Here is a 22,626-nt window from a genome sequence, read left to right as displayed (position 1 = left end):
TCAGCCCTTTACATTGACATAATAGGGAGTGGTGCAGTGACTTCGACGAACTGAAAGGGAGGGGGGGGGGGTGACCCTGCGACGGACCTTCACTCTCCCCCACCTGTACGTGGAAGGGAGCTGCACAAGCTTATGCCCACACATCACTACACAATTTGTGTACCTGTCCTTTATGTGTCCCCTTTCCCCTCTCCCTCAAGCAGCTAAGCTGAACCATGCTTCTACAAAGGTTAACCGAACCTAATAGAGGACATTTTTAAGCGGCTCGCTACGATTAACCAGGGCTTCTTCCTTTCACAAGTCAGAGCTTTTTTTTTTACTTTTTTCATTTTTTTAAAACCGACTGTTTTCTCGTCTCACAGACTCTTTTATCTCCGTCCCCCTTATCGAGATCTCCTTCCTCATATTCTTACCTGTTTCCTTCAACAGTCTTTTTTTGTTTTGTTTTTTTTTTTTACTCATTCGCAAGGGTTGCCGAAAAGAGTGCCCGTTTTCTTTTCTTATGCGTCCGGTCTACAAGCGGAGAAGGCCAAGCTGGGGGAAGGCAAGTGGTCAGCAGGACTGTACTATGCATGGAGCAAGAAATCCATGGTACTATAGTTCCTTGCCCGACGAAATAACTTGTAATTAAGCGACGACAGGCCTCGCACGTGGAGCAATGTTATCGCATGTGCCCTTCGCCCGACGGTGCCCGCCGGGTCGTTTCACCTCTGCTTCAGCCGCGTTCATCCCTAGCGCTAGCGCGCTTTTGCTCACACTTAAAACAGACGATGTGTAAGTGATGTTATCGGTTTGGACTCTGTACAGATCAGCAGTGACCGCGAAATTCCGCTAACAGTGTTCATTTAATTGCTATCGCAATACACCCCCCCCCCCCCCCCCCATGGTCAACTTATTGTATACCTACGCTCTCCGATTCCGTTTCTCCCAACTTGGCAGATATGGGAATATGTCCACGGTTCTGTATTTTGCTATGTAAGTCTGAGTGAATAATTTAAAGCGGCTGTCAGCACTAGTCCGATAAATTAGAAAACTTTGGGTATCATGTGCTGATTCCCGATGCCGATTTCGCTGCAAATCCGTGGAAACAACGGTCCTTAAAAGCCACAAGGCAGTGCAGCATAGCAATACGAACAAGTGGCAGCTGAAGCATGCCAGCCTGGCTACTTTCAGTGCAAAAATAAACGGTACTGTGGTCAACTGAAATTTGTGCCTGTGGAAAACAAGACGTGCGTCACTGCAACACAGTGGTAACATGCAGGCAGCATATTGAAGGCTTCTCGACGTCAGCTGGTCATGACTTACTCATTCTTTCTGGGAATATATAGAAATTATTGAAGGACAGTTTGGCGGAATTCGCAATGTATGTTAGCCTCCAATTGCTGATTGCTCCAGCAATTTGCACACTTGCACTGCTGGCGGAGTTGTTGCCTGCAATGCCTACCTCGAAGATCCTGTTTTCCAGCCAAAACAGAAAACACGAGTTTTGTAACAATATCGATTATTAAGTTCTTTATTTTAACACAAAGAATTGGCTAATGAATGCATTATGACGTGTTGACGCAGCAGAAAGCAGGCGACGTGCAGTTTGCTTGACACCACTGTGTTGCCGCAGGTGTGCATTTCAGTTAATCACTACAGCGGTTTGTCTTTTTTCTCTTTATTCTCTTTCTCTCTCTTTCCTTTTTTTTTTTTTTTGCGGTGGAAGCAGCGAGGCCTGCCATTCTCCCGTGTTTGTGGCAAAACTGGGACCAGGTATTGCTGGAAGACCTAACCCAGGAATTTTCAAATAACCTTTTTTTACCTTTTTTTTAAAGGCTCCCTGCTATGAGATAATAATTCGATTTGAATGGTTTGTTGAATTTGATGTATCAAGGAATGTGGCATGGCTGACTGTGTAATGATTAGATCATTATTTTATTGGAATTACAATTGCAGTAAAATACACTATAAATTATTCAAAACTCCTACTTGCTTTAAATTTCGTCTCCATATCCTCGGAATCAAATTATGTAAGTTTCCTGCATTTATAGGCAGCCGATCATAATGTGTGTTGCAAAGGTTAGAGAGCACTGCGCATTTAACATACACTTGTTATGGTGTCCTGTTCTATGTAGTATGAAAGAAGCATAAAACCGAGTGTATGCATTATACGTATTTCGCTATCAATTCTAAGAGAGGTACCATATTTTAATCAGCATTCTTGAATGCACATTCTTTTGTCGTCTGCATTGTTAAAATATAGCGGTAAGAAAGCAGTCTTAAAAACAACATTGGTTTTCTTTGATGGTTTTGTTTTCAAATGCTAGTCTGGAGGCGTACATTCATGTCATTCCACTCAAGGCCACAGTGGTGTACCTGGAAAGAATACTCAAGGCTCACAACGCTCTCTTCCGAATGTTCTTCCCGAGACTCCTCTAGCAATTCGCAAGTGGTAAGCATTGTATGCTTTTTTTTTCTTCACTTTGGCACACCTGGCTTTCTTTTATTCTCAGATGATGTGCTGTAGTTAAATGATAAAAACTTAAACCGTGAGTTCACTTGTTCCTGTGCAGTAAGTTTCATTCTGTAGCCAACGGCTGTGTATGCTAAAGGGCAAGGCATTGTAAATCTGCAATTATGTAATAAAATTAGCAATACATGAAAACAGTGGTGAAAAGCTGTTGTCCGCAACTGCAATCTCAAACACGTAGAAAATGTCTGTGTGGGAGACGTTAGTACTAAAAGGAATTGATGGCAGATTATTCTGTCAATTGTTTACTAGTTTTTTATACCTCAGGTTTGCAAGGAGTTATGTACTATGTATGCACTTGGTAGGGGCAATTGCATTAGCACTTTTTCACGCAAAAGCACTTTCTGTACAAGTGAAAATGCTCTGCCTCTGTCACAACCTCATTGCACATCACACCAGTTGCATAACGCGGCTTTGCTCGTGTTTTTTGGCAGCACCCGAGCCTTCAGTGTATCTCTGCTTCCAATTTCAGTCAGTAAATGGAACGAGCTGCTTGGTTAATACTATTGCTAACATTAACAGTTCTGTGGCATTTAAAAAAGCCATGGTACTAACCACCTGTGACTCTGTATAATATATATAGTAAGCAAACATGTTGTTTCCAATTATGTTGGCCTTTTTGTTAAGGACCTTATTTGATAGATTCAGAAATGTATAATAGGTGTTCTTATTGTCGTTCAAAACTGTTATTGCGCTGTATCGATATACTTAGCCATTTTGTTATGCCTAATTTTTCTAACAGCCGAGCTGTGTAAGCGAACCCTGGAACACTTTTTTGAGCATAGTCAGAAAAAGCTACTGATGGGTAGTCGAGGCTCCCGAGATCATGTGAGCTAAACATTATAGCATAGCATGTGGCTTGACTTATGATGCCATAAACCTAAATGACTGTGCCGTGAAACCGAAGTCCATGCCCATTTGCTGATTTAAGCATTATAAACTGCACAGTTAAAGCAGCCATGGTGAAATGCCGCTACTTGCCCATGTGTGCTTGCACTCAGACTGAAGCCAAGTCTCATGTCTAATAAAAAAAATAAAGTGCGCAAGGTTATGGTGCGTGCTGACAAACAGACGTAAGTTCTTGCCTTCTTGTCGCCCCCCCCCCCCCCCCCCGTCATTTCATATCTTTCGGCTAGCTTGTTCATACAAAAGGAGGAAGTGCTTGAAAGGCCCTTGGAACAGATTTCTGAGTTATCATAGAATCGTCTTGCTATTAGTTCGTGAGGCTTCACAAGTCACATGTTGTAAAAACTTTTAGAATCCATCAACTACAAGCAAAGTTACAGCGATTTGTCGCACTATTCAACCGCTTTCTCTCTCCTCTCGGAGTGCACTGAAAGCTACGCAGGGAGGGCCATTACAAGAGCCAAAAAGACGCGGCCCTTTGTCAGCGCATGTCATAGCCTTGAGTACTTTATCGTTCTTTTTTATTCAAATACGCGGCGGGCACGGCTTACTTTGAGTGTAATTGTGCGCCTGGGTACGTGACGGCGTCCTGTGGCAGCAATAGTAACTATGTAGCTCACAGTGCTCAAATCGGCCCATGGTCCTGGACTTGGGTTTATGCCACAATAATATGGGTACGAAAAAATAAACTCTTCAGTCGTCTGCAGTCTGTAGTTCTTACTATAAAATTAAAAACTGTCATTATGTTTTCAAACCCATTCGGTCTCTTCTTCAGGGGATGACTGTCTGGCCGACTTCGAAGCTAGACTTTTCATGGTCGTTGTCCTCCTCTCCACGGTCATTCTTTCCATCATTCTTGTTACTGTGTTGTTTTCTACATTGTTTTCTTTGCTTTGTTTTTTTCCAGAATGAATATGCTTGCCTTCAATATGTTTACCTTTAAATAATTTGGGTATACTGGCATTGTTCGTAGAGAGAAAAGGGGGTGATTTTTAGCAGACCTGGAGAATGAAAGGTAAATTCCAGGCCATGTGCTGCCCAATTTTCGCTCGCGTGTTCTAGGGAACCTGCAGTATTGATCAGCAGCGTTTTCTGACTATGCTCAATGGGTGCTGCAGGGCCCATTTTTCACATGTGACAAATCACTGTAACTTCAATCACACCAGATTGATTCCCCCGCAGGGGTGTCCGTGCAAGCAGGCGTTTAATGAGTAGCGACACCACGGACTTGAGCTAACGAGGGGGGTTCCGACCTCTCCCATGCCTAGCCATGCGTGGCTGAGGCGTGTCCAGGGAAAAGGGAATGTTGGGGGTTGAGCCGACACCGGGCGATTGTTTCTTTAAGGCCCCCCCGCAGAGGCAACACACCCCTTTGGCCCCGGCTTCATGTAGACGGCACCCCTGGGCTGACCCACCCAGGGGAAATCGGCAGTCGCCTTTTCCTTTCTCTCTCTTCCCTCATCTTCATCTTTCTCTCACACTTTTTATTTGTCCTGTCGTCTTCTTTCTTCCATTTACTTCCAATTTTTCTGGCGGCAAGGGTTAACTTTGTGTGTCATATTCAGTCTTGAGTATGTATATTGGGTTAGAGTGACAGCGTACGGCTGGCGTCGTGCAGGCTTTTTAACAAGTCTCCGTGGCGGCTTGGAGGCTTGTTAACAAGTCTTCGTGGCTCTGTGGTGAGCGTTCGGTGCTGTTGCGGAATACACTAATCCTCTTATGGCTTCTCGAGCACCCTTCAACTTTGATCCGCCTCGCAAAAGACGCTGCACCTAGGCAACTTTTCACTTTTTCATGCAGAACGAAGTAGCATTCCCAAAGTACCATATCATTCACAATGCAAATATACCAGCAAGAAAGCTATCCCTGTTTTTGGTGGCCAAGTGCCCTAAATAAGAGATTGGACCCATGTAAAAAGCCTCAAAAATGTCAAGCGGGGATCTTCTCGTAGAATTGACTGAAAAAGATCAAGTGTCAAAACTATCTGAACTAACCAGTATTTTTGAAGCCACGGTTACAATTTCGGTCCACAGGTCTCTGAATACTAGTAGAGGGGTAATCCCTGAGGAAGACTTTTTGAACTTGAGTGTTGAAAAGCTTCTTGAAGGTTTTCAAGATCAAGGAGTGAGAAAGGTTCAAAGAATAGTCATTCATCGCAACAACCAGGAGAGTCCTACCAACCATGTTTTACTTACCTTTGGTTCATGTGAAGTGCCCACCTCGCTTGAGGCTGGGTATGTCAAAATAAATGTCAGACCGTACATCCCCAGCCACAGACGCTGTTGAAAAGCTTCTTGAAGGTTTTCAAACAGACGCTGTTTCAAATGCCAAAGATTTGGCCACACATCCCACACATGTAGAGGCAAGGAAACATGCGCCAAATGCAGTGCAAACAACCACACTTCTGAGAATTGCACTTAGTTTCCACTTTGTACCAACTGTAAAGGTAATCATCCAGCGTGTTCGCGATCATGCCAGTTCTGGAAAAAGGAAAAAGAAATCATTGCTCTGACAATCAACGAAAAGATCTCATTTCGTGAGGCATGACAACGGTTGTGTCACCTTTTCCACAGAAGCTACGCCGTTGAGACGCAGTCGGGGGCAGCGTCACAAAGGCCTCAGACGTCCGGGTCCACACAAAGTGGTCCCATTGTGACCCCTTCCCCCTTGATGGAAGCAGTGTCTGCTACTCCATCTACCCCAAAAGGCCCACAGACCCTTGTCTCACTGGGCCTTAAAATAAACTGAACGCCTAGGCCTGAGACAAGTGTCTCAGTGCCCAGCTCTCGACCTTCCAGTGGCTCGGACAGGGCGATCGAGGTCGATTCAAATACTTCGGTGTCATTGACACTGAAGGACAAGCGCTCCATTGAGTGCGCCAAACAAGAAAAGGTACAAATAACCATGATAAGTAAGTGATAACCATATTGGTTATCGCATGTATTTATAACCAGTTCATAATACTGTCACCTATCATCTTTTAATTTAACTAAACAATCTCCACTTTTATATTTGCTTGATTTTACCCCATGATGGCTTTTATCATACACAGGAACTGTAGAGGATTATTACACAATCTGGGTGACATCAAGGACATTATTAACAAGTTCTCACAAGTGGCTTTCTGCCTCCAGGAGACAAACTTAGGAGCGAAGCGTTATGATTTCCTCAAGGGCTTTACAGTTGTCCATAAGGACCGTGAATGTTGTTGCCCCTTTGGTGAATGTTGTAGCCCAATCTTCAGGCATAGTGCCAGTGTCCCATATTTTGTTAAAGAAATGGAGTAGTACTTCAACCGATGGTCGGGATAGATGCGCTAGCATTGAGTAGTGTACACGGTCACTGCCTGGTGCTGTTTTTTGCCAGCGGAATCTTGTTTAGTTCCTGTAAGGTGATTGGATGATTGTAGTATTAATATCTGGCATTTGCTGTCGGTAGTCTCCGCTTTTCAGCAAATTCCTTGCTGGGTCCCAAGCCATGTTGGGATACCTGAAAATGAAAAAGCAGATAAGTTGCTTCGATGGCAGCTCATGAAACAGTATCAAAAGTAAACATTCCCCATAAAGACAGCCTGTGCGCAATTCGTCTAGCTTTGTTAGCAAAATGGCAGCAACAGTTGGACTTGCACAGAAGTCACAAGCTTCACCTAGTGAAGCCTTTACTTGGTGAATGGAAGACCTGCCGTCACCAAGAACGGTTTATCGAAGTTATATTATGTGGACTTCACATTGGGCACTCACACTTGACTCACAATTTTTTACTCTCAAAGGAACAACAACCAATATGCGGAAAAAGGCCAATAACCGTTATTAGTTATACACATCTGAATCGAATGCCCTGCTACTGAAATACAGAAAAAAAATATTTCAGCGCACTATACAAACAACTCATACTTTTACACCCATCTCTACTTATAGGAAATCATTCTCTAGTAACCATGCATGACATGATAGACTTCATGAAAGATTGTGGTTTTCTAAATAAGCTTTCAAACCTTGTCATCTGAGCGCGCGTTTCGAAACACCTTGTGTCTGGCGCAGCATAGCCTCAGTTGCTTTTGCGCCATAAAAAACCGAATTAACTAACAAGATTGATTCTGAAAATTTTTGTGGTACTAGTTGATTTATGAGGCAATGAACTTCTTTCAAGAAGCCATTCGATCAATACAGTGAAACTTCTATTATACGTCCTTCGGTTTTGCGACAGACCACATTTTACGACAAATCAGTTTGGTCCCGGCAGTATCCCTATAAAATTATTGTATTGAAAATCTTGGTTAGGCCACTCAATTTCACGCTGACCCCGGATCTTGCAACAATTTTTCAATTCCATCCAAAGAAAAAAAATCCATTTTACTCGTTTTTATTTAAGGCAGAGTTCTCTCTTTGGCCTGCATCGTTTAAAACTCTGTGCATAGCGAATAGAACCTCATGCAATGGGTGGGAAAGGGAAGTGAGGATGAGGAGTGATGTGAGGGTGAAGTGGATTGAAAGAAAGGGAAGAGATCGAATAATAGTATAGCCATGTGTGAAGGAGTGTGAAAAGTGAGGGTAAGGAAAGACTGGAGGATCGGGGAGAAGGGCAGAGTGAGTGGTGAAAAAAAAAAGAAAAAAAAAGGCACTATTCTCTGCCTCTCATCGAGGGGGTACTGCTCAACAACCAGGCAGAGCAGAGATAAAGCATAGCATAGCCATATATAGCAGAATATATCAAGTTTTGCGAATAGGAAGTAAGGGTGAGGTGTAGAGGAGGTTTGGTGGAGTTTAGTGGAGGTGAGTAAATAAGGGAGACAAGAGAGGTTGCAGACTGTTGGTTATTTGGAGTTGCAGGCACATCTGATTAGCTAGCCAAGACGTGTAAATATTGCTGATGTATTCAGCAGAAAATGCACACAGTGGCTCATACGCACTCAAGTACAGAGTGTAATAAAAATTCGTTTACTTCTTTCTGTGGATTTTTTGATGGCATGAGGGAGAAACAAAAACAAGATATTCCTTCACAAAAATGCCAAAGAAAATTTCGGTATCGGTTTTTAGTTAGTATAATTTCTCGTAGCATGTACTTGCTGGTATAGCATGGCTGTAAACCAGGAGTCTATTAATAAGCTTAAAACTCTATTAATAAGCTTAAAAACTCTATTTAGCTCTCTTATTATGCAAAAATCTTTGGGTTTTCTTGGAGTAGTGCATTTGTTAATATTTACAACCTTTCACATGCATATACAGCCGCTTTTGTGACTGTACATATGTTAATTCTGATAGTTACATTTAAAGTCTCATGAAGCAGGTTTGTGGCTTTAATCTCTGGTCTTTCTCCCCCCTCTCTCTCTGTTAATTTTTTTTTATGGATTCTGCAATGTCGTAGAGGCACTTTAGCAATGTGGGAATTACAGTCGGGAATAGTGAAAAAATTCAACTTTGGCATGTGTGCAATATTTATTAAAAAACATGAACATGGAAGAAAAATACAATGAGAAATACAGTCAAGTGTTACAGGCATAGTTATGCAATATCTAATGCTGAGAAAACAATTGTTATCGAAATAAAATGCAAGTTATTACAGATACAATTAAAATATTTCAAAGAGGGTGTTGTAGTATATAGTCATATCCAGAACGTTAGACTACAATACCAGAAACTAATCTAATGGGCACTGGTGGCAATACTTACTTTTTAAAAGATGGTTGTAGTACAATATTTGTCAGTTAGTTCCAGAGTCTGGCAGTCCTCAGAATAAGAAATGCTTATTGAACGATTGAAAAGGTATGATAGTGAGATTGTGGTATTCTTGTGGAAAAAAGTTGCAAGACTCTAATCTGCTGATGTCTATGCTCTTGCTGTTGAGGTTTGTGTCTTGCCACTGATTTGCAATGATAGTCATTGTTCTACTCTTCTTACAGTATGGAGAATCCAGAACTATTTAAAGTACAGTTGCCGATTAGTGATGACGAGGATGAATCTGACAAAGAAAGACGAGCACCAGGTAGGAAAATGCATGAAAATAACCTGCGAAATATTTTATTCCCAAATTAGCCGTAGAAGTCACCAGCAATGAATCCTGTCCACCACCTACAACCACCATTTTCCTATGATATTTGTCACATTATGTGTTTTGTGGACAGCCGCGATCTTCTTCTATTTAAGCATCAGCCACTGCAATTCATTCAAGTTTCAAACCCAAGCTGAAGAAAGCTAAAATGGTAGCTTCATTGTATGTGTAGCTGACCACAAAACAAAATCCTTGGCCAGTATACACTCTCAAAGCAAGCAGCTTGTTACATCACGGCTTGCGAGTGTGCTAGTGTTGCCACTCTATTCGTCTGCTCGTGTGTTCATAAAAATATTCGTTACACGTTACGTGCTTAACCAAATGCGCTGAAATTTGTACAGCTTGTTTGTGAAAAAACAAGGAATAACCTACATAACACAGGTAATGAGTGAAAATAGGTTGTCATGGCCCCTTTAACCTTGATATGACGACTAGTCGTACAATGCCTTAAGCACAGTGAATTAGTTCGAGCCTTTGCTGCATGCTCAATTCATCTGTGTTTGTCTTCATTACAATTTAAAAAAAAACATAGTAGATCTGTAAACAAGGTTCCTGTGGGCGTCTGAGCTAAATATTGTGTTGCATGTGGCATAAAATTCAGAAGCTTGTGTCTAAAAGTGGCGAAAAAACGTTGACTTCACAATTACAGTAGACTTTTGATAATTCAAACCTTCGTATAATTTGAATAAATTTCATGTTTCTGGTCAGCCCCTATGTTTACAGTTTATCTTAAAGCCACTTAATTTTAACAGCATCATTGCAGAAATTAGTTCATTTCATTCTTTCAGTTTCTTTAGGCTGAAAAATATCTGCTGCTTTTGCTGCTTCCGGCGTAATATTAGGTTCTTATGCCACTAAGAATTAAAAACAAAGAGGATCAGCAACCTGTAAAATGGCAAAATTAGCCAAGCTGCACGCACTTATATTGGGATGAAAGAAAGAAAAAATAAGACAGTCTGGCCTCAGTCCACTGTGTGCTGAACGCTCAAGTCACTTTTGCCGCGGTACACTGGTGTCATGTGAAAAAGCGTGTTTAGGTTGGGAAGGGACTGTTTGTTATTTCGAGACAACACATTTTGCTCCTTAGTTACCGACGCATGCACTGTTGCCTGTGTGATCATGACCTTGATCACTTTCTTTTATTTGTTTTTCTGCAAATGAACGGCTTCCTTTCAGTGTAATCGTGAGCACGTATGTACATAGAGGCATTCTGCAGTGTCCATAGTAACTATGCAGCTCACGATGAATTTGAGTGTATGGCATCATTTGTAGAGACGAGACCGAGTATTGTCTACCTGGCTTTAAGAATTCATTGTAAATTCCAGGCTATGTGCAGTACTGTAGGGTTCGGCTCGCATGTTGTCTGTAGTCTTCACTTTTCATCAGGAGAGCTTTCTGACCATGCTAAAGAAGTGGTGCAAAGATCTTTTGAAGGCCGGAAAACTGAAAAAAAAACTTCAGTTATGGGAAATTTGTACTTTTTAAATTTTGAACACTTATTCTACCACTTGACCAAATTTCATGCACGTTAAATTGATTATCTTAGCTGTAATATTGATTTTCAGTATGAGTATGTGCTCAGTACGAGCCAAGGTTTCAGTAAACAAAGTGCGGTTTGGGAAATTCAAGTGCTAACACTAGAGTGACTTTAGCCATGCAGACTATGTTCCTGGAGGTTAACTAATGCAATAGAATTTGAAAATATGTATTCTAATTCTTCTTGATTCTTCTTTTTAAATATAAGATAATTTTATTTTTAAAGTTTTTAGAAATCTAATTCTTGGCATTTTTTTAAAGCTTGTAGTTGCATTATTTCTGTGTTAAGGGCCCATATAGTCATAAATCTTGTGGTGGCATGCGTGAACTACATGAAATGTAGTACATACATGATGCATATGTGTTGTACATTTCTACATATGTGTACTACATGAAATGTAGGAGCATGTTTTAAATGTTGTTTTTATAAATTTTTATCTTCAAATTCAAATCTTCCAATTGCCATAAATCTTGTAATACAGTTAAACCTTGATATAATGAACTTCAGCATAATGAAATTCTTGAAACAACACCGTATTTCACTTTTCACAATTTTATGCTCATAGAACACCATGTATTGTGAACCTCAACATGACAAAACGTGTCATATATGTGAAATCAATACAACAAAGATTCAGTGCTGCCCAGAGGAAGATTCAGGCGATAAATTGTAACTTTTGCAGAATAAAGTCATCAGACTGCCACTCAACTGAGTGGCAAGTGGTTTTTCGGAATGCATATCCGATATTACCACAGTGCATTTGACCTGCATTTCCTTCAGGTTCACGCGTGGCATGCAGCTGCTGTGACAGTGACTTCTTCGAAAACGCAGCACCAAGCCCCCATTGCCAGATCCCAGGTTCAAGAAATTTTTTTTCTTGCATGTGAATGGAAATTACTTTTTGTGCTCCTGTATTTTTTATTATTTTAGCACTCCCCCTGCAAAAATTTAAAAATTTAAAAAGCCTAGGGCAACTATATAAAAAGTCAAAATGCAATTTAGTAAAGCTTTAATATGGCAAAGTAACTTGCCAATTTTTCAGACTTTGTTTTTAAGGTTTTACTGTACTTGCAGTATAAGAGAGCTATTCTGGCATTTGTGTGCCTTGTGCTTTGTAGTTCTCAGCTATATGTGAGTATCAATATTCTTCTGGCTATGACTGTATAAACAATAGATTCATTTTAATTATCTCTGCGACCATTCAGCCAACTTGAAAAAAAAAGTATTTTGGAGTCAGTGTTAAAAACTGTCACGATCGAAATTTTTATTCAATTTAGTCAAATAATTTTTTTTTCGATTCCAAACGCCACTACCCCCCGCACTTTTTGTGAGCCTGCGTTGTGTAAGGGCTGTAACTCAGTAAAAGTGCAAAATGTGGGTCGTATTGGTCTAATATCTGTCACACGGCACATTCAGTGTCATTTGCAGGGAATTACATACACGCCAAATTTCATTGTGACTGGGTATTCCAGAAGTCGCATTCTAGTTTATGGCAGTGTCTGCTGTCTAGCTTCTATGATGAGAAGAACACTATAAATCATGTCTTGGTCCATATATTTCTACTCTCTTCCGTAATAACAATTCACGTCACCAAAAAACTGCCTGTGTCATCAACACTTTGCCGCCACAGCAGACAGTTACTAAATGAAACGTGGCCAGCAGAGGTTATTAGAAACTGTCTAAAAAAAATTTAGTATTAATTTTTTTTCACTATTGCAGTGTACAGCAAGAATGATTAGGAAGCAAACAATAAATAATGCTACTGTTTACTTTGGCAAATTATTGCCAGTGCCCCTGTCATCATGATTACACAATAAATGGGTTCTGTGGGTGAATGTCATTAGCTGTGATTGGCATCAATGCACTATCTCATTGCTTTAAATTATTTACTGCCCAGTGGCAGTAAATATATCAATTCGTACTCATGTTTTTAGATAAACTGCCTAGAGGCAGAGGTTCTTGAGCAAACCTGCTGCAATATGGAAACTGTGAATGCCAATTTTAAATCACATTTTGCATCACTGCACGAAAGTTTCAAATTTTAATGTATGTTTACGTTTTTTTCAGCTATCCAACCCATCAGGCAAAGCAGTGTCTTTCTCAAACATTTCTTTCCCGTAAGGAATGATCACGAAAAGTGCTGTTCAAGTTCTGTGACATCTAAGAGCTCAGTTCACAAAGCATCTCTTGCCAAGGCGCCAACCTCTGGCATGCAAAAGAAGGCAGCATACTCCGATCAACCGCGGCAGCTGCAACAGCAGTGCTTTTCAGAAAGGTGAAGTGCCTCCTCCAATTTAGCTGTCAGTTTCAAATTCCCACGTCATTACGAAAAAGTGCATCCCCCCCCCCCCCCCCCCCTCCGTTTCCTCTTGCATCCCTGATTTATGTGCCGCATTCATACACCACTGGCTTGTTTCCCACCATATTTAGCCCCTGCATTCAGAAACGCTCCTTGACTTGAACTTGACTTGCCACCACCTTCAATGCAGTGCGTTTAAAACATGTTTGTGTGTTTGTGCTGTCTTGGCACTGCCTTAAACAGTGCATCCAAAACCTGTTGGTGCTGCATGGAGTCAGTGGCAAGTCAAGTTCAAATCAAGGAGTGTTTCTGAATATGGGAAACACTCTACTTCATTGTCATTATACTTCATGCATCAATATGTTAGGTATGTAAAGCGAGGTTTAGGCATTATCTGCAAAAATAATGCTGTTATGTATTTGGTTGTGCTCCAGCCAACCTTGAAAAATCTCAAAAGTGCAGCCCTGTTAGTAGCATTATAAATGTGTGTCGATGGTGAGAAGTTTCTAATTAATATTTTAGGTTAGGTTAGGTTAGTGCGAAGAAAGGAATGATCTTGTTTGTTTTGAAATGGCATGGCTATGGCTGACAGTGGTGACAAGTGCCACCATTTTGTTACACTCCCATATTCCTGTGCCTTGCTGTGCCCATTTGAGTGTAGATTATGTCAACTGCATTCAAGTTCACCATTCCAGCTGCTGTACAATCTGTGAAGTGTTTCTGGCCCAAAATATTCTTGGATATGGTACCAAACACACCAAGGGCTTTTTCGATATTGCTGCCCTCACATCACTCTATTCCTGCTATATGCTTTCTGTAATTACATTTAGCCTAACCAAAGTTTCTGCAGGACTGCATGTACCTCCTTTTTAGAAATTTTGGCATGGTGTCAATAGGCTGAAAGCTGGTCTCCCTCTGTTTGTATTGTAATGTAGCCACCGCAACCATGCAGCAACACCTATGCATACTATAAACTGAGTCTTCAAATGAGTGAATACTCAAACGGGCATTTAATATTTTGAAAAAACGAAAAAGATTTTTGTCACTAATGCTGTGCAATGCCCTTCAACATGCTTGTTGTAAGGCAAAGCCTCAATCTAAAATGTAGAGCGTATCCGGTATTCACGAAGCAGTGTAGCAGCTTCTAACGTGCTTTGAAGCACTTGCCATTTCACATCATAACTGCGAAACCGACGTAAAGTGGGAGAGGGTGGATCCGGCTAGTCAACCTCACTCTATGACTGCCACCACCACCAAAAAAGAAAAAAGGAAAAACAGCGACATGCTTCCCGCCTAACATGTTAGTTGTCCTTTTGTCATACTCAAGAGGGACAAAATGTCTGCCACAGAAATACTGAAAAACAGGACATCATGCTATTAACCGACATTTTTATTCAGAAACTACATATTTATAAAACAGCCTGTCTTGATGCATGATGACTGAAAGAAACCTAAGGCAGCATCAAATCAGCACGTAGTGCTCAAACATTGCCATTTTAATTCATTAGAAACAAATTGAAATGTGACTGATACACCCAGAACTTTTTGCACTGATATAAAAAGTTTCTATAATCTCCATCTGAGCTTTTCCTTAGTGCCTGTTAACCACCTTTTGTCACACCACTGCCAAAACACAATTTTTCAGTTCCAAATCTGCTCCAAATTACAGATATTTTTTTTTCTAAATCGGCTCCAAAACAATCTTTTTTCTGCTCCAAAAATTTCTACAGATTCTAAATGGCTGGACCACCGCTGCTGTCAGCAACTGAACAAAAAATAAAACTTGAGTTGATCTTGCTCTCCCTTTCATGATAATGCCCAAATGGTGGCACTTTGTCAAGAAAATGCTGTCAAATTTTCATCCTCTAACGTCAAAAATATTCTTATTGTTTTTGACAGCACATTAATTAAGTGCTTTACTGTCAAATTTTGCTGATTATTCTTACCACCAAAGAAGCACTTGCTGAATTCACTTTAAACTAATCACTATGGTTCTTGTCCTGTTACTTGAACAGCTAACACCTGCGCCTTGCCGCTGCAATTGTGAAAATTGTGACAAAATGTTTCACATGTTTTTCTGAAAAAACCACTGTGGGGATTACAAGTTTGACAGACATTTCCTATAATCCTGCTCTCTCAACCCCAAAAGTATAGGCAGGGTGTTTGACATTGGCTGGTGTTTTTTTTTTTATTTTTCAGTAGTTGATCAACCTATTTAGGTAATACACTTTGAGCATTTCTTTTTGTAGTTAGTTCATAAGTTGATTTTTTTAATATTAAATTCTGAAAATTTTATCGGTAAACATGCAAGAATGTCTACTTGCGATGTTACAAGTTTGATTTAGTTTTTTTTTTTTTTACTCAATTGTCCTGCTATAGCGTGCCTGTGCACAAGTGCTCTGTAAGCACAATTCGACTAATCTTTCGTTCAAGTGTAATTGCTTCCTCTGTTTCCTTGTACACAGTTTCCACATTTTTGTACTGTATCATGCCCAAATTGTAAGCGTGTGCTTCTGTCTATTCCCAGAGGACACATGCTCCCTAAGACATCTTGTAGTGCCCGGGCTGAAGGAGCTGCATTGGGCTCATCGCTTCCTTGCAAAGCTGCGTCTATGAAGAGTGACCCTGGTGGCTCTAAAGGTGCCAGACTACCAGAAAAGGACAAAGCTTCAGGCAGTAGGCCCTGCCGTGCATCTTTTGAGGAGCGAAATCGTGCCCTGCACAGCCGTCAAGTGAACACTCAGCAGGGGCCAAAAGATTTTCAGCATTCAAAAAAAAGTATGCTGAGCCTGCTGCTTGATGCTAAGCCACCCAAAGTGAGCATTATTCGATATCTATTCATGTTTGATGACATTATTTATTTTGTTACCGTATTTACTCGCATAATCCTCGCACTTTTTTGGCGGAAAACTGATGCAAAGCTGGGGGTGCGAGAATTACGTGGGGAAAACTTTCCACGAAAACGTACGGAGCGAAAAAGAAAACGAAGTGGCCGCAAATTGGGATTCTCACACCAGCAATTAACAGCAAGCTTTGAGAAGTACTAACTAAAACTTACCTCAACAATAAAAGCACAGGTTCAACACAAGGGAAGATTTATTTGAGACACAAAAAGTGCAAGCAAATAGTCGAGAATTAGAATACCATACGCAAAGCTTGTGGGCATTGTGGGCATGGCAGTAGCGTTAGTTGCTCAACAGGAGCCCTCAAAAGGGCTCCTGTTGAGCAACGACAAAAAAAGTTTTCTTCTGACAAAATAAAGTTTACCATCAATCCCAGTTTTAGGCACATGGCAGGCCCAACGCGTCTTGGTGGCTTTCAGCTGTCGTCACCTGTAGAGAACACAAAACTCGTATGCTCCGAAAGGCTTACCGGCGGCCCTGTTGCTGTTGCTTAGATCATGATCTATCTCTTTCAACTTGAAAGCAGCCATGTAGCTTCAGTATCGCCCCATAACGTGACAAAATTACCGACACAATGTACAAAACACGTCGCAACGCGCACTTGCCACTTTGGCTTGGCTTGAATTGAATCTCCGTGCAATAATAGTACGCTTGATGCTTAAGAGATGGTTCCAGATGGTGCGCGCTATCATCAGTGGCTGGAACGAGCAGACGACATAATTGTGGCAGTTTTCAGGGGTGCGATAATTACTAGAGGAAAAAAAAGAAAACGTATTTTTGTTGGGCGATGTAGGGAGTGCAAGAATTATGTGAGTGCGAGGATTACGCGAGTAAATACAGTACTTGCATTTGATTGCTTGTTGCCATGACTGAAAGTTTTGGAAATGTCTTAAAGCGGAACTCCGGCGTTTTTTTCGATATTCACCGATTTCAATAAAACAGGGTTCGTACAGGTCCTTGAAATCCTTGAATACCCTTGAATTTGAAAAATGCACTTTCAATGTCCTTGGAAAGTCCTGGAATTTTTTGCCATCCTTGAAAATCCTTAAATTATCTGAGTAGTGCACTCTTATATCGACATCGCGACCTCCTAAATGTGGTACATCGGTGTGTGAACCTGTCAAACTCCCCATTTCTGAAGCAGTAATGTGGAGTGGGTGCACATGATCCCATTTTGTAAAACCGCATGTGAAAAAAAATGTAGTTTGTGGCGAGGGTGAAGCAGTAAATGTACTAGCAAGAAATTAGAATGCCACACGAAGAAGGCCAAGCAACCCCATATATGCAACGTGCCGTTCAAGCACGAAGGACGCATAAAAAGAAAGCGCACAGGACGAGTGCTAATGAACGACTGTCGTAGTTTGACACTGGACGCGTGCTGCTAAAACAAACCAAGAACTGCGTGCTAGAAAAGAATACAAATATATACACAGGATGAGTGTAAATTAACCACTGTCACAGTTGTTACTTCTTGGTTGTTGAGAAACGTGCTGCGAGTGTCAGCTGTGCACAAACCGGCACTCTTGATGGGGTGGTGCCATCAAATTTCAAGGCTTTAGCAAGCACCTTGTGGGTTTAAGAATATACTTTAAGTCACTTCCCAAATGTACCTAATTGTTCATTCTCCTAATCGAGGCCCATTGCGAGTGCGTCCAGCACTGACGTAACTCTACAGGAAGGGCAACAAAAGTTTAGTGACGTCACACCAGATCTGTACTCAGCTGAGTGACTTATGGACTTCTGCCCCATACATACCGGCAAAACATTGCGGCTGCAGCAGGTAGCGGAGAGTTTGTTTTGCAAGAGCTTGTGTGGCACATGTGTGCGAGAGCTGACAATACGCAGCATGACGCGTGGAAAGCTTTGTGATCATGTGACTAAGTGAGCTACACTGCTATGTACCTGCACAACTCGGTCTCCACAAACAGGAACTTATAATTGTCCATATCAAAAAGGGGACAAATTATATAGCGAGAATAAATGAATCTTGGCGCCTGTATCGTACTTATTGAAGTTATTACAGTCGAAGTTCGAATTAATGAAGGCTAAATAAACAGAGGGCTCTCCCTGTAGCGGCGCATGTGCATTGAGCTAACACGCGAGGGGGAAGTTTTAAAAGACTTACATTTATTCACAAATCACAGGACGTACGTTATTAATTGAAGTAATCGGTGATGCGCGTCTGCACACGTTTGCCTTGCAGCGAGTCAATGAATTTCGCACGCCGAGAGAGAGGTTAATGATAGAGGAAGAGATAAAAAGGACGCTATTTTCTGCCTCCCGTTGCAGGGGCACGACTCGCGCCTTTAGGGATGGGGCAAGGTAAAGATGATAGGAAGAAGAGAGGAGAGAAGGAAAAAGCGAAAGGCATGACAAGAGAACGCCTTGTTAGCACAGTCAGTAGTTCGGAGCAAAAGCGTTCGTCTGTAAGGCTGCGAGGTCCGCACACGCACAGAAGTCGAGGAAGGCTCGGAGGGCATGCATGTTCGAGCGTGCGGGAAAAAGTATGTCTTCCGTCATTGTGGCGGGTAGTCCAAGCAGACGATAGCGGCTCACCAATACACAGCGCTCTGTGGCCAGGTCAGGACAGAAGCAAATAATATGCGGCAGCGTTTTGTCATCACCGCACCTTCGGCACGCTGGCGATGTAGAGCGACCCGCGGAATACATTCGTGCCGCAGGCCAGGCGCTGCAAGTGCGCACGCAGCTTGCAAAGCATTTCTACTTCGGCTTCAGCATTTTCCTGGCAAGAGAAGTTGCACGCGGAAATGTCCAGCGCCGACACTTGAATATTCTTGAATTTTCCCTTTGGAGACTTGTATGAACCCTGTAAAACTTTGAACTCGGCTGCTGACCCGCAGGTCGCGGGTTCGATTCCCGGCTGCGGCGGCTGCATTTCCGATGGAGGCGGAAATGTTGTAGGCCCGTGTGCTCAGATTTGGGCGCACGTTAAAGAACCCCAGGTGGTCGAAATTTCCGGAGCCCTCCACTACGGCGTCTCTCATAATCAAATAGTGGTTTTGGGACGTTAAACCCGACAAATCAATCAATCAAAACTTTGAACATGTGTTCTCGTCGGTACCGTGCTATATGCCAAATTATACAACTGCAAGTCATTTAGTTTTATGGAAAACAAATATTAAAATTAATAGATGGTTCTGGAATCACACTTAAAACACGGGTCGCTCTGTGTATGTGACGTAAGGACCTATTCTTTTTCAAAAACCCCACCTTTACCAGCAGACGGAGGCAGCGCGCACTTTCTTCTACGAGGCGATGACAATGCCGGCACAGTTCAGTTTTGTCAGCTGCATACTGCGTGTTAGTCGTCGTTGATGTCGGGTCTTACAATATTGAGCAATGAGGAAATCGATTTGTTGCACATCAGATGCTTCATGTGCCGGCGGGTCGAAATCAAAAAGCAATGCGTCGCGCTCGGAGAGTAGTTGCAGTCGTTGCTCAACTTGTCACTAGCAAGTTCAGACGAGCTGGAACAGCTGGATTTCGTGTCAGATGACATCGCCATGTTCCTTTTCGCGCATCATAAGAGGTGTGTGAGCTATGTTTACACTCTGACCAGCCGCGGTGAGGTGTAGCGGATCTCGTGACGTCACCATGATGGATTCTCGTGACGCCATCTGATACCCACCATGGATGACGGAGCAGTTTTCTGTTTCGGTTTTTGTTTTGACTTGTCGTTTATAGCATAATTAAAATTATTGACGAGTGCCGGGGCACAATTAACCACCCTAGCTTTTGCAGGACTGTCAATACTATTTGAAAATAGCGTTATCTTCAGTGAGATCGAAAATGCACCGGGGTTCCCCTTTAAGGTGAAGCTTGATAATCTGTCTATTTCATTTTTATATGCTGCTTTCTGACATTTTGGTGGAATGGTGGTGCTTGGCTTAGTAGCGATGCAGGACAAACGAGATCACCAGAATGGAAAACTCTGTGATCGAGAAGCACACGGAGACCATGCCAATACATTTTTTCTTTTTTCCACTAGAGGAAGGGTGCATGGGCTGTGGCATTAGGAAATAAGTAAGCTTGTGTGAATGTTTGAATACTTCAAATATTCGAATGAATAGTAGAGTATTTGAATTTGCTTTGATTGGAATTTAAATTATAGAAAATTTTGAAGTATTCGCAATGAACAAATAGGTGTATATTAATCCACATGTAATCGTTTGTAAAGATGGTTTCGCTGCAGTGTGAGGGTGTTAAACCGTGAAGGCATCTGTTTAGGGAAAATACGCACTGCCGCGAAGCCCTTCTTTGAATTTAAATGGGTCGTGCAAGTCTTTTTTGAGCATGGTCGGAAAACGCTGCCGATCGGTGGTTGAGGCTACCGTACACACGCGGGCTAAATATTATAGGGAAACGTGTGGCCTGCAATTCACAATAAATTTTCAAAGTCGTCTGTCTAAAAATTGCTCTCTCCTCTTGGCAAATGACGCCACCAGCTCACAAATCACTCGTACCAGCCATTGGCTGATTTGAGCGAGGAGTGCTTGGTCATTACTAGGGCAGCCACAGGAGGAGAAAAAGAAAGAGAATTACTTAAGGTCACGAGGATCGTGTGGCTTATTTTCTGTGCCCTTGCCATTCCTCCCTGCTTAGAGTCTAGCGCTTTTGTCGGGACAAGAACAGAGAATACAATGGCGGCATGCAATAAAATATTTGCAACTCCACTGGTATTGGGCAGATTCTGGTAGTTTTCACGGCAGTGAATTGGTGAGGCAATAATTAAGCTTCGTTAGTAGATCTATTCCATGGCTACTTGAAAAAGTTTTGCAGGGTCCCTTAAAATGAACACATAACCCTCAAATTGATTCATCATTTATTAAAGCTTAAAAGCTTGTTACGACGGCTTATGTTCTCAGTAAGTATAATGAATTTTCAAATGTTACGTATTTTACAGGTCAGTAAGTATAATGAACTTTAAAATGTTGTGTATATTATAGGTCAGTAAGTATACTGAATTTGAAAATGTTACATATTTCACAGGTCATCACTCACATACTGAAAGTGAAATCATGCTACTACTCGAAGTTAAGTTGTTTAGACTTCTTTTGAACGAAAGAAAAAAAGGTATTTGCATAGAGGCCATATTTCAATTTAAAAAATATCGTGCAGGTTAGTAAAGTCATGATAAATGTGCCCATTTTTTTATATGTCATTATACTATTCGAATTTGATTTGAAATTATTCAACCAAAATCACTATTCTCTTCGAACCTAAAATTCACGATTCGCACAAGCCTAGAAATAAGAAAATTGCGGACTCTGAAGTATGCACATAAAGTTCACAAAACAAAAGTTGTGGAAATCGCTGCTAAGAATGGATTCTGCGACTTCACAATAATGCAAATGAGACTGAAGGGCATGTGCAGGATGTTAAGTTTAGTGGTAGTCTAGTAAGTAACTTTTCTGTAGTAATGATGATAGTTATCCCCAGACCCCCCCCCCCTCTTTTTTTTTTTAACACGAGAGTATTTTGTGCCGGGGTCCACCCAACACCCCCGCAACACTTCAGGCCTGCAGGTCACATCCGGCCGGCCTACCTTGGCTGGGTGGCTGGGCCAGCTGCAAGTGTTTGCCACATGCACTCCTCACGCAAGCACGCAAGCACGATTGAGCAACCTCGCCTTAGGCGAGGCTGCTCAATCGCCAAGTCTGCACAATTTATCACGGTAACAAAAAATATGAATATCATGAATAGTGTAAAATATTTATGCATCTCAGACAGATGCCATTTGTATAAACATCACAGTGCACACTATTCTTGACCCAGACAGATGACAGCCAGCAAAAGATATTGTACAGTAGACTCTCATTAAACAGAATTCTGATAAACAGAACTGCTACTTAAGTGAAACAAGTGCTTCTGACAAGTATTGTTTCGTTCTAGCATTCTGAACCCCGATTATTTCTGAATAAATGGAACTCCTGCTAAATGAAACATATTTTCCTGGTCCCTTCAGGTTCCGTTTAATGAGAGTCTACTGTACTTGATGCTGAAAAGTAATTGAACTTACACATAAGAGGCTGACACAGTGTGTTATATCAGAGAAATAATTGTTCTTTGTCAAAACAGGCACTGTTTGGGTCACAATAGAGTTAGATAAAACTTATTGAACTGCCAAAACATGCCCAAACTTTGAAACATGAAATGCCCCATTTGCATAATAGGTTTGAGAAAAATATACTATTCATTTATCACAGTAGTAACAACACACAAAGCATCACATTGTAGACTCAACACAAGTGAAAAAGCCACAATACATGCAGCACAGTGTTGGCTAAAGTGGGAACCATAGCAAGATATATAAGTTGGATGAAAAAAAAATGGCAGCATATCTATGGGGTGAATGTTGGAGAGAGGGCAAAGCTCTTATGTATTAAATATACCTCACCAC

The 22,626-nt window shown here is 41.5% G+C and overlaps 1 protein-coding gene across 11 annotated transcripts in view; it reads left to right on the top strand.

Moving 5' to 3' along the window:
- The window catches only part of Mps1 (dual specificity protein kinase monopolar spindle 1), a 183,488-nt gene that overhangs the window by 67,737 nt on the left and 93,125 nt on the right, over positions 1 to 22,626 (top strand). For all 11 annotated transcript variants that reach the window (XM_075879352.1, XM_037413840.2, XM_075879344.1 and 8 more), the window contains 5 exons: positions 2,310 to 2,434; positions 9,318 to 9,400; positions 11,784 to 11,861; positions 13,071 to 13,278; positions 15,830 to 16,118. In XM_075879352.1, the coding sequence (XP_075735467.1) occupies positions 2,310 to 2,434; positions 9,318 to 9,400; positions 11,784 to 11,861; positions 13,071 to 13,278; positions 15,830 to 16,118 (783 nt within the window). The remainder of the gene's footprint in view (positions 1 to 2,309; positions 2,435 to 9,317; positions 9,401 to 11,783; positions 11,862 to 13,070; positions 13,279 to 15,829; positions 16,119 to 22,626) is intronic.

Source organism: Rhipicephalus microplus, chromosome X, assembly GCF_043290135.1.
Source record: "Rhipicephalus microplus isolate Deutch F79 chromosome X, USDA_Rmic, whole genome shotgun sequence".
Taxonomy (NCBI): Eukaryota; Metazoa; Arthropoda; class Arachnida; order Ixodida; family Ixodidae; genus Rhipicephalus; species Rhipicephalus microplus.
Note: the sequence above shows the minus strand (reverse complement) of the source record. Positions and strands in the feature narration are given on the sequence as shown.